The sequence below is a fragment of the Syngnathus leptorhynchus genome, chromosome 6 (genome assembly GCF_054491065.1).
Source record: "Syngnathus leptorhynchus isolate UIUO chromosome 6, UIUO_Slep, whole genome shotgun sequence".
Taxonomy (NCBI): Eukaryota; Metazoa; Chordata; class Actinopteri; order Syngnathiformes; family Syngnathidae; genus Syngnathus; species Syngnathus leptorhynchus.
In genome coordinates, this window is record NC_141200.1 from 5,837,110 (window position 1) to 5,849,906 (window position 12,797).

At 42.8% G+C, this 12,797-nt stretch overlaps 1 protein-coding gene across 4 annotated transcripts; it reads right to left on the reverse strand.

The window, feature by feature from the left end:
- Positions 1–541: 541 nt before the first annotated feature.
- On the reverse strand, positions 542–12,090 carry LOC147055570 (disintegrin and metalloproteinase domain-containing protein 10-like). Of its 4 annotated transcripts, none has more exons than XM_085914002.1 (16): positions 11,909–12,090; positions 9,707–9,857; positions 7,772–7,890; positions 7,395–7,553; positions 6,840–6,940; positions 6,005–6,154; positions 5,654–5,746; positions 5,376–5,559; positions 4,764–4,927; positions 4,465–4,648; positions 4,142–4,292; positions 3,885–4,068; positions 3,696–3,804; positions 3,391–3,611; positions 3,170–3,296; positions 542–3,089 (listed from the first exon to the last, which is right to left on the reverse strand). In XM_085914002.1, the coding sequence occupies exons 1-16, from the start codon at positions 11,973–11,975 to the stop codon at positions 2,905–2,907; spliced, it is 2,349 nt and encodes a 782-aa protein (XP_085770128.1). In that variant the 5' UTR covers positions 11,976–12,090; the 3' UTR covers positions 542–2,904. The 4 variants fall into 4 exon arrangements, with proteins under 4 accessions (XP_085770128.1, XP_085770127.1, XP_085770129.1 ...); XM_085914001.1 differs by having other exon boundaries at positions 6,005–6,157; XM_085914003.1 differs by lacking the exons at positions 9,707–9,857; positions 11,909–12,090 and adding an exon at positions 8,867–9,042 and having other exon boundaries at positions 6,005–6,157.
- Positions 12,091–12,797: the final 707 nt, after the last annotated feature.

Here is a 12,797-nt window from a genome sequence, read left to right on the forward strand (position 1 = left end):
ATTAAAATGTTTATTTAATTTTTTTTGTTTTTGTTTACATCTAATGGGGGGGGGGGGTTACATTCCACACCAGTCGCACGAGAATTGAAAACCAATATAGAAATCCTTACATTACTTCCTAGGAAGGTTTTTAAAATACAATATATATAAATTAGCATGGTTATGTGGGTAGCAGCAGCTTGAGGCTACAGATTGAAAATCGATGCAGGCCACATTCCATTGCATGTGCAAATGACGTCAAGGCCTGGCACACTCTCCTTTCGATGGTTGATCATTACATAACATAAAGATGTTCATGGAGAATATAAATACATGTCCACCACAGTTCCAGGAAAGGTGGTGGGTTCGATTCCGGCTCCACCCTTCTTGTGTAGAGTTTGCATGTTCTTCCCGTCCCTGCGTGGGTTTCCTCACACTACCAGAAACGTTAAGACAATGTTTATTATTGTGGCTGCTGCTTTGTTTTTGCTTAGATAATAAAACCCTAAAAAAAAAAAAAAAGTGATTATCTACAGAAAGAGCATCTGACAGTAAACAGTGGTCTATTTATTGAATGAGCTGTTTAATTAATGCATTTCAAGTACTCCAAAAATTACATCTCTTTGCACAATACAATTGAAATTTTTTTTGTTGGGTTTTTCTTTTAGTAAAAATGTTCAAAGTGAACAAAAATTTCCAATACTGTATAAAACACAGTGAACATTAAAATCAGACAGTAGTATTACTTTTTAATCGTGTGTTCTTTCGGCCTACATCACCTACAACATTTCAAAATTAATTTGGACATTGCAGTGCACGTTTATCTAAAACCTTTTTTTTTTTTTTTTTCCCCCAAATCAAGACTACGAAATGAAAAGAAAAGAAATTTACAGGCATTATTCTTCTGCTCTTCTAGCCAAACCATGCCACAGGATAACAAAGACTAAAATGAGAATGTCACATTAAATCCATCACACTCAATTGTTTTTATATCATTGATGACAGTGGAGAAAAAAGTATCATAAACAAACTCCAGTTGAACTAGCACATACAAAAACATAAATAACTTAAGAGATTTTGTCACATATGAACATCTTTGAATTGGAATAAAATTTTTTTTTTTTTTGTAAAGAAATCAGCAGATGTAGCAAAATGTAATTTTCAGTTTTCAATGAAATTTTCAAAGTACTGTACAAGTTTACATGTTAGATTCTGGAGCCAAGAATGACATTTTTTTTTTTTGTACAGACATAAGCCTGATTCATCATCATGTGACAGACATCAACTGTGACACTTTTCCTCATCCCAACCGCAGCAAAACGTAGGATTATTCCAACCCTCAGGACAGTGTTGTAAGACATTAGTTGTGATTTGAACTGCATGCACTCAAAACGGAATAAGAAACTCAATTCAGACCAGTAGGCAAAAAATAATGCATGAAATATATAATGCAAATATGATGTGTTTTAAATGTTAGTGAGAAGCAAACACTGAATCATATCAAGTTGTTATTTCTGTGAAAGAATGCCTGAGGTGAAACGCGTCCTTCAAACAAAGCCTGCTGGTTGCTTTCTGTCATCACAAGTCAAAAACTGGAAAGTGTGAATCCGGAATGGTGAAGTAGCAAAGTCAGGTTCTGCTAAAAATCGGACTCAACAAGTCTTCTTTCCTTTTTATTTTCACATTAAAAAGCATTGTGCTGAGACACTAGTACAGACCCAAGTCAATCAATACTTATATTGGATTAATGCCTCTGCATGCCCACAAAAGTTTTTAAGATTTCCTATCCGAGCAATAAGCCTATTTGTTTTTAATACATCCACACCGAGTCACCTTCAAACTTATTTCCGCACGCATTCCACTAACGCTCAATTCTAAACTAAGCTGCAACTTTCCCTTCACCTCAGCTTCAGTTAGTGGTTCTTCGTAAAGCTAAATTAAATCGTTAAGAGAAAATAAAATAAAAAATAAAAAAGGATGACAAGCAGAGCAATCCTTCCATTACACGACACAAGCGACATGTTAGCAAAAAAATAAAACAATGGAAAGATGACCTTGGAAAAAAAAAAAAAGGATATGGTGACTTTGTTCAAATTGAGAAACAAGCAACCCAAAGTGAACCTGATTGGGCGACCGCAGAGAGGACCCGACGGCATCAGATGGTCGGCGACAACATCCGAGGAACTCCTGGCGACCGTCACGCCTTTGTTTATGTGTTAAAAGTCCTGAGAGCGCTAACCGAAAAATAAAAACCCCCAAAAAAACGAGAAGAGAGCGAAGAATTACACATTTACAGTAGAAGAAATAGTTCCTTTTCACTTATGATACACTAAATATGTACAGTCACATGCAGGAGACTGTCTGCACAAGAGACCGGAGCATGTGTCCCTTGCCGTTTCGGGACATGTGGAAATCACAAAAGTGGCGCCAATCCTCCGCCGAGTGTCTTGTCTCGCTCTTGTGTGTGTGTGTGTGTGTGTGTGTGTGTGTGTGTGTGTGTGTGTGTGTGTGGCTGGAAGGGTGCAAGAAAAGCACGCGACGACTCGCCGGCAGCCACTCGAGATGAACTCGCAAAAGAACCAAAACACATCACTAAAGTGGACTAAAGCTACGGATGATTCCTTAACTCCTTGGCACTCCTTTGAAATGAACCAAAAGAAGATGAGGATTGCAAAAAAAAACCAGACGCTAGACTGCGCTGCGATGGGGTGCAAATCCAGTCGCTGGATTTTTCTCTGCTTTGCGTGTCTGCAAGATGGAGAACGCAGCGGTGACTAGCAACCATGTCGGGCTTTTCCGTGGATGGAGTGACGCTTTTAAGATTCCCACTGTAGGCACAAGGAGGAGCCAAGGCATTGGAGGGGGGTGGCGAAAGGGGTGGGGGAGGGTCGCAGGGGGGTGGGTGGAGGGGTCCCGGGGGGTGTCTCAGCGTCTCATCTGCCCCATCTGATAGTTCTCTCGAGGTTGACGGTGGTGTCGCTGGTGTTGCTGCTGGGCCTGCCGCTGAGGCTGCCTCGGGCCCTGCCGCGGACCGCCGTGGCCGCCGTGCTGGGCCTGATGCTGCACCTGGGAGCTCGCTTGCTGCTGCGCTCGCCGCCTCTTCAACGTGCCTGGCGGGGAGAGAAAGAGCACGCGGGTTAAGCCCCCCCCCGAATGATCGAGGAATGAAAACTTGCAGTCGGAAACTCACCCGGAAGTGGTTTTGGGGGAGGGAGCTTGGGGTTGCTGCTGGGTGTGTGTACGCTACAGATCTTAATGAAGCCCGCCATGAGCATGATGAGAGCGATGCCCATCAGCAACACTGCCCACCAGTGGGCCTGCAAATAAAAGCAAACGCAAAGCCCTTAAAGGTTTGTCAACTAGAATCACAAGCCAAGAGAAAAAAGCTGCTTTGGAGTCAAGCGTCCGTACCACAATCCACTCGGCAATGTTCTCGTAGAGCTCCGGGTTGAAAATGGCCTTTTTGAGTCGAGCCAGCGGGCCGTCGGCGTCCACCAGGCGACACTTCATGAACACGTCGCAGTAACCCTTGAAGTCGTTGCAGGGCGATCCGGCCGGCAGGGTGGTCACCTTCTTATTGAAGAAACGCGCCAGACGCTCCGACCCGGTACTGCTGCACGTGTTGGAATTCACTGGAGACACGAGGGGCCCCGATCAGCGAGGACAATGGCCGACGAGATGCCGTCCACTTGGCGCAAATGAATCGCGTGACTCACTCTTTTCCATGCAGCACACGTGACAAAGCTCCGTCTCGTCCTTTCCTTCTTGGCTGGCGCACGTGCACGCTTCGAGGCCGTACTTCTTACAGATGGAACCGGAGCAGCCCTGCGGGCGAGCGGCGGGATCAGGTCAGCCATGTAACGACGGCTCTTATATACTTTTTGTATAAGTTGCTGGTGACTCACCCCGTTCAGACAGACTTGAGTCTCGCCGTGACAGGCGGTGAAATTGGCCTTGGGCTCGGACGACGGGCACTGGGGGCTCCCTCCATTGCACATGCCTTGATGAGCGCACTCCGACTCGTCCCTGCACTTCTCGTTGCGCCCCTTGTAGCTGCACTCAGGGGTGCAACAGGGACCCTGGCTGGGACTGGGGGAAACAAAACGAGTTGGCTCAAAAACATCTCAAAAGGACGGTTGGTGAATCAGAAACACAAATGTACCTGCACACTTTGCCGGGCTTTAATTTGCATTTCTTGTTGTCATCCTGGTTGGCATCATAGCAGCACTGGTCCCTGCATTGATCACTGTAGCCGCAGTCACACTCCTCTCCTGGCTCGACCAGGCCGTTTCCACAAATTGGTTGACCGGACTCTGGTTGGAGAGGGGAAAAAAAAAAAAATACAATTTTGTTCCTCGCAACATGACATCAGTAATAATCTAATTTAGCATCCCCTACTGTGATGGCCTGACAATTAATAATTGACTAAAATGATCAATTATTTGATGAATATCATTAGGGATTTTCCAACAGCGCGGTACATACCAACGAAGCAGTTGCTTCTTTTTTTCTCCAGCACCTGGCTGATGTTGCGCACGCTACAGATGGAGAATTTGTTGTTGTTGAGCTTATCTCCCGACGTCGCTCTCGCATACATGATGTAATTGCCCCTCTCCTTTTTGTCTTGGCTCTTGGATTCACCCGGGGTGCACTCCGATCCCGAGTCGTGCTGTGCATCGGGGGGGGGAGAGGAGACAATGTCAAAAGAAGATCGGGAGACAAAGGTGGCCACGCTCCATTTAATCCATTTTGCCGCGAGTGAATGCAATACATGATTTACTCACCGGGGAGCCAAAGTTATGGCCCACTTCATGTGCAAAGGTGATATGGGAGACTTTGGGAGGAACGTGGGAGGCGTAGTTCTGGACAGTGATAATCCCCGTGTTGAGAGATTTCTTCTTGCCATCGGAGTACAACTTGCTTTTTTCACAGATGCCTCCAGAACTCCCTGACGACGATAAGCACATTTTAAAACAAGTCGCCCATCCAAAGCATGAATGTAATGCGATAAAAAAACAAACATTTAAAATTGTATCAGTGTTTCATGAGGATAAACACCCCTGATCCTTTTTGACTCTAGTTCCCATAACAACCTGAGTCAATTGCGGTCTCGAGCGCTGCTCCCTTTTTTTTTTCTTCCTCCCAGCAATGATACATTGCTCACTGGTTAATGAGCTCACGCTCTTTATGAGTCATCACTTCTTGACCAGTCACCACAGTGAAAAGATGTCGATCCATGCGAATAAAAATGTATGTTCTATGGGCCTCATCTGATTGAATCAAACGCAAGAATAATCAACATAGCGCATTTAGACAACTGGTGGCACATATGAACATACTTTGTCTTGAGTTCCCCTACCAACGCATGGCCAATAGTGTCGGTGCTTCTGCAGTACCTGAAGGTGCTCCCACCCAGGCCAAACCCAAGACGCCGTCATCAAAGTCTCGGTCGGTGAAAACGTAAGCTAAACAGTAGTCGTCGTGATTCTGCTCCGAGTTGAGCTCCAGGAACTTCTCCACTCCGATGTTACCAAAACGAAAAGGGTTGGACCTGTCCTTTTCGACACTGGTGGTATTTATCTGTGCGGGAGGAAAAGGGCTTGTTTATAGGAAAGACTCTGAAAGGGCTGTTTTCAGAATAAACAGAAGAGGTTAACTTCAGCCGAGCACTCACTCTGATTCGCTTCACCATGAAACTGATGTTACGAATCCCTAAGAAGTCCGTGCCCTGATAGATGGCATTAATGGCCTTCACGTGACTGGAGATCTGTAATGGGAAGATAACGACACACAAAGACAAAAGCGGAAAATTTCGATGAAATGCTTTGTATCATTAATTGTCTGGTAGATACTATTCTATTTCCAAGGCTTATTGTAACGCTTCAAACAAAGACGTCTCGACGTGTTTATTTGAAGGAGCAAAGAGCAACTGCCGGTTGAGTCATTACGGCGCCTTGCGCAATCAGCGGTGTATCACGAGTGGCAAGCCCACGCTGGCTTGTTTATCAATTTCAGTGCATCTCACCTGAGCGATGACAGCCTCTCTTGTCTTGTAATACTTGAAGAAGAGGTGATCTGTTTGAATGAAGAGCTGGCATGTGTTTTTCTCAGCCTGTGCCATCCTCTTCTTTCTCAGCATCACAGATTCGCTAAGGAGAGGCTGACTGTCGAGTGCCTGCTGTGACAGGGGAGGAAAAAGACGACAGTTAAATTAAATATAGTACGATACTGTGAGGGCATTTACAACCAAAGAGCAGCTAAATAAATCGTGCCTTCTGGTTTTAAAGGTACAGAACCTTCATACAATATATGTTAGTTCTATATACACTATATGATGAACAAAGGGCAGAAGAAGAATTAATGCTCATGCTAAGTGTATCTTTGGCATATAAATTTCGATAAGAACTAAACTCACTTCATAAGTACTCGCAGTTTAGCAGGTCGTTCACAATTGTTTAAAAAAAAAAAAAAAAGAGGCTTCCAGTTATTTAGTCAAACTCTTTACTGTCAAACTAAACAAAACAAAGACAATTCTTCCAGATTGTGTTTCTAAAATAAGCAAAATAACTGCTGCTAGCTTAATGCTAATACACGATACAAACACGATAGACAGGCTAACGACTAGCAGCAGCCTCGTAATATTACAAACCTTGACGCAATAAATATTTGAACACAAATGCTGGAGCCTTACTTTTCTGGCCAATGTGAAATAAGGAAATAATATTTGATAGCACTCCTATATTGAATCTCACTAGGTCGTGTGACAATGTAATATTGTAAAATGTCTGCCACTGGTGTAAACATGGGAAGATTGATCACTTTTCCTTTACTTGTACCGCCAGGCGTGCGGCAAAGTTCACCTTGGACATCTCTTCTACAGCAGAGGCCTGGTACTTCTTCATCCTCTCAAACACGGAGCTATCGGCACATCCTCCTTCCGGGCCGTACTTGTGAGGATAGTCTGCGTGAAAGAAGGCCGACACAACACTGTGAGGATTATGGAGACAACGTTAGCTACTTAAACCTCTGAGTCAGTGTTTGTGATGCTATTCGGGAGCAGCTAATAGGTGTCCTTACACGCCACCTGAGCCTGCCTAGCTCTGTCTGCTTACTTTATTTACCAATTCCTCTCATATTTAACGCCGTCTATATAATTAGGAATGAAATGCTGCTCGGAATCCCTCCTTATGTTTAGTAGACAGCTTTGATGAGGCAGTACCTTGAGAGAAAGCTCACGTTACTCAGCTAATGAGCAAGCACCCTGTGCTCTTCGAAGAGGGGGGTCTCACACAAATCTGCCTTACATGGGCTCAGCGAGATTAACCTTACACGTTCGGATCACACGTATTCATAGGCAATCAGGAAATAACGGTGGCTTTGAGTGATTGTGAGCGTGCAGTTTGTCAAGGACTCACGTATGTCGTCCTCGTGGTACATGACGGAGTGGAAAGGCACATTTTTGCCCCCCAGATAGCGCTCGGTGGGTTCCACGTAGTAGTTGCCGTGGTAACTCTGAATGAAGCCCTCAAATTTACCATCCACGATGGAACCGTGAGCCAGCGTACCTTTCTCACCTAGGGGAGACAAAATTACTCAACCATTTGCTTTGAGAGGGAAGACAGAAAGAAACGTTTTGAGTCAATTGTTGAGCAACATTTCTCGCTTTGGGTTTCAAATGTTGAAATAATCGGGCGGGAGCGATTGACTGCCTTCTGTTGCAATAGCCTTTAAACATTTTGCACGAGGTCAGAAGGTGAAATGAGGCTGGTTCTTGAATGAAGACTTTGCTCACCGTATATTTCTCCAGTGTAGATATGAGAGGTATCATATGTCGACTCTTGTCCTGAAACGTCCACCTTCAAGTCTGGTGTGAACAAGCTGGTATCTCTCTTCATGCGCAAATTAAAATGTCTGAAATAGAATAAAGATGTAAAATGAACAAAACAACGTGATCATCAGATTTTTTATTTTTTTTATTTTAGCAAAGATCTGAAAGATGTTTATTTTTCTAGAGACGTGCGCTTGTGAATTGGGATTCAAATTGGGTCTCTCGAAAGGAGATTGACAACATTCACGCAGGCTTTGAGGAAGCGAAAGAATTCAAATGAGAGTGGGGGGCTGAGAACATGGCTTCTCCTTTTCAAAGAATGTGCTTCAAAATGGAGGGAAGAAATAAAAAAAGTAAACATCTCAAATACAACAGATAAACACTCAAGTCGAGTGGCGCATCTCCACTTTCAGCCTTGCTCTAATTTGACAGCATAAAAAGGAAAAATCTGGCAGAATATTAAGAACATGTTCCATGGTTTTTGATATTCTGGCAGTGACCCTCAAATTAATACAAAATAGCTCACGCATGTTTAAACACACGTATTGGAGGGAGAATTGTCAGGCTAGCTTTGTGGAGGACAATTCAAAAGGGAAAAGACACGGACAAATCTTTGCTTTTTCCAAAGGAAACGGGCGTCTTCCTTCCATGTTTTGCACAGCTCTTATCATTCCCCCGCCTATTAAGCAGCGTCTAAGGCAGGCTTCTGCTCCACACAGGAAGATAAACACTCGTTGCCGAGCTGTGAGCCAGATGGTCGTGGCGAGTGTGGACACGCTGGTACAAAACGCGCCACCTCATCATTAGAACATTTAAATTTAACTAAAAAAAAAAAAAAAAAATGACTTTTTCAAAGACACATTTTAAATCATGAGTCATCATTTTAACTGCAAATGACAGCGGCGGTGTTATCCAACTAATTTGTCCTCAATTAAAAAAAAAAAAAGCAAAGCACATAGTTCATTAAACGTCTTACTCGACCTCAAACAAACGCTTCGCTTCTCCGAGGACAGATTAAAGGCGATGATGTTTTTGACTCGTCACAAATCTAATTAGCACCTCGTCGAGTTTGCTCTGATGTCATCTCGGATGCGGCTCGCAGTCACAAAGCAACAAGAGGACATTTTGGTCCCTATTCTTCACCGCATCGTAGCTGCTAGGTTTGAGTCGATGGCTTTTCCGTTGCTCTATATTACTGCCTTGAGACGACTGCAGCAAAAGAGGAGACCGGGGAGTATAATACTGCAGCATCTAAAGCTGAGCCTGGAACAGGGAAGATAATCATTATGTTATTTTTGTCATTTCTCGCAATGTCTACGCCAATGTTCCAGTGATAGGAATGACTAATACGTTCGACCAATGAACAACCAGCAGTTGTTGACGTCATGATCTTGCCTGTGTTGTGTCCAGTAATCAAGTTATATTTAATGACGTTCAGTCAAGTGCTCTATTGTGACATCACGACCTGTGCTACCTCACGAGCGATGATGAGCAGTTTTGATATATCAACCGACGATAAAGTACTTTCATCCTTTAGTGTCGTAACTGAGCAACAGCAGAACAGCAGCTCTCAGCAGTCACACTCAATTTCCGAGGTGAATCGTTCAGTTGTTGTTAAAAGCGTGCACTTTGCATTCATCATTTCACAGTAGTGCCATTAGCAAAACAAGAGCCCAAGCTTAATGGAGATGGGAAAGCCTCAATTACTTTATAATGGTATGATAAAGTTCACCCCCCAAAAATCTGAACCGTGTCACCTGGAAGGACCTCTTGCCATTGAGCAAATGTAAACAACATAAACATGGATGTTTGATGAAAGAGTGAAACAACACAAATAGGAATATAAAAAATAAAAAAAAAAATAGGTAAGAAAAACAATTCATTTCAACGTTGACCAACCTTCCATGAGCGTGAAAATCTAAATGAAGAAACTGGTCTTGGTGAGAGAGCGCCCTTTTGGCCCTCTGATGGTTGCTGTGTACCACCTCTGTGTCATAAGAAAGGCCTTCATAGTGCAGGATGTACTTGTTGAGGGGATTCCGGTAGTGGCCTGTGTGGAGGTAAGCGCAAAGTCTTTAGTCATTTCATAAGCCTTTGTAAAAGCTTCAGGCTTCATGATGCCATCATGAGTTTTCTTTTTCAATACAAAGTTGAGATTTTCCATTTAAGTTCATTCTCATATCAGAGGATTTCTTTGGAGGACAGCAATTTAATATTATTATGAAAATAGAGATTAAGTACACTACATGATCACATGACTTGTTTTGGCTAATTTGTTTTAAGCAAGTAAAACATTTTTTTTTAAATTTAGTATCATTTATTTATTACACATCCAGTGGAAAATTAAACACCAAAGGCACTTTATTGTAATAATATGGCAATGTTTCCAAATACAGCTGTAAACTAATAAATTAGCTGTATTAGTATTTTTAGACAAGGTTAAAAATATAGGAAAATGTGGGTCGCTTTCATCTAACTAAAAAGAAACTGTCTTCATGCTGCGCTCGACTACAGCCCCCAGTGTCACAGTGTAATTATTTCTCCACATGAAGAGTGGGTGGTGGGCATGAAGGCGAATGCTGCTCGAGCACCTCCACCCGTTTGTAACACTGCTCCACACTCAAAAGCGGCCTGAAATTCCATCTGCACAAAACACGACAACAACGCAACTCTCGGAATAGTGCTGCACAAAATGACAGGGATGTCACTATTTGCCGTGCACTGCGTAATATTTGCAAGGTCATATTATGGCAACGGATTTAAACCAGCAGGAGGTATTTTCAGTCAAAGCACTATGCGAGTCTCTGTAATTACGCCTGAGAGGCGGAATAGCCATCATCTGGAGTAAAAATGTAACAGACGGTACAAATAGACAGAGCTAGCTCACGGTTCATGTGCATTATGAAAAATGTAGGCCTTCACATTAAATTTTTCATTGAGGAGAGTATGAGAAGTAAAAGCCGTGACTCTTTGGGAATATTCTAATTTCTATAAGCAAGAGACATTTGTGCAATTTGTGTGTGGGGGAAAAAGTACATCATTTTGAAATGGTTCCAAAGTTCACAACCGCCACAAACTGTGTTGCTGCTTTGTGTGGAAACTCCATGCATAAAAAACCTGAGCTGATTTGTTTTATGTAAATGTGATTGGCCAAACAATATAATGTCAGTCATATTTTTAAAACTTAGATCAATGAATATATCATTGTGCTTGGGATTTTTTCCCCTTCTTTGTTTAAGTCGTGGTTATACACAAAGGTTGCGTTGAGGCAACTGATCACTTCATATTGGGTTTTATTTCGTGTTAACTTTTTTTATATATATAATTGACTGTAATTATTACCCAATTATGGCACATTGATTTATCACACGCGCAAACGATCACAGAATAAACACAGCCCTGTGCTGCACAGTAACGGCGCAAGTATTTAATCACACAATCACAGACATAAACCATCCAACATAATTTTAGAACACTTAATATTGAAAAGTAACATCGTTTTAAATTATATATTGTCCCAAAGTTGATTTATGCGCCCGCGTTATGTGAGTGTGGGCTGTCAGGACGTACAATATAAACTTAACTACAAATTCCGTGTGATATTAACTTAGCAAAAAAAATCCGTGTGAATCGTTATAACTGTAAAGTGACTGTTTGAAGAAAAAAAAAGTGCAGGATGACTTTAACGGCGATCGTGAAAACGAAACAAAAAGAGTTAGCTATAGATAGCATGAGGCTAACGGTCCGTTGAAGGCAAGCCAGTCGGTATCTCCCATCTTCTCACAACAATGGACGTCGGCGACATAAGCCCAATAATACATCATAAACCTGGCGATAAGATTAGTGACAACACACGGTGTGACATGAATAAATTGATCATTTTTCAACGCCCCGCCTGAATCCGTCCAGGACTTTCCACCGTGCCTCGTTTTAAGGCGAGAACACAGCGAAAAGGGTGCAGTCCCCTTCACAACAAGCAGGCCCCACTGATCCCGAACGTTAGCCGTCAAGCTAGCTTAGCTAGGCAGCCTTTTGGCATGCCCCTTATCCACATCTTAAAACCGCGTAGTTTTTTCCTCCCCACGTAAACGCTTCACTCACCTTGAGTGTCACGCAGCAAGTAAGCGAAAAGGACAAGTTTCAGGAGAAGCATATCGGATATCTCCATGGTTAAAGCATTGATGCCGTTTGCACTTTATTGTCCTAGTTAGAAAGGCGCAGACGCCCTGTGTGTTTATTGCAGCTTCCACTCGTCGCCCACTCGCTTCTGCGCGGTGACGTCACGCGCAGCGCAGTTGCTATCCCTTCCCCTGAATGCGTCCTGGATCCCGGACACGACATTAGGTACAACTGGACATATTAACTGCATCGAATATTATCACGTCCCAAACGAGGTAATAATGGAGGTTTGATACATTTTGATGTGATGATAATGAATGTGGTTTGAGGTTACAGTGGATCTCCGCTGATCGGGATTGGGCACAAAAAGCGAAAATCCACGTGACAGGTCTACAAAGAAATCCTTGCGTCTGCTCACAAAGCCTCGAGCATCTGACAGTTCCAGGCCAAAAATGAAATGGCCACGCTGGGCAACCTTTCTAGTGTCCTGACCCGACTCTGTGATTTTTCTTCCTCTTAAAATCAAGAGGCCCCGATTTTAATAAGGATTTCAAGATCCCCATGACAAATGAGATTCAGATGAATGGATATAAATGATATGGTTAACACTCCTGGTGGGATCCTTCATAGAAAAAAATGACAATGACAATCCTGGAACTTTTCTGACACACCTAATACTAAAATAAATTTCTAATGAGCCATTAAAATGAATACAACAATTTATTCGTTGTCTGTGTTGGTATTTGTTTCAAGCTAAAATATCTGGGCCACAATGTCAGAAAACAGAAAAAAAAAAACATCAGCTTTGTGTGAGCTGTGATTATCTTGAGCCCAAAGCTTTTTGTGATGCTGCCTGTACTGAGCAATGATG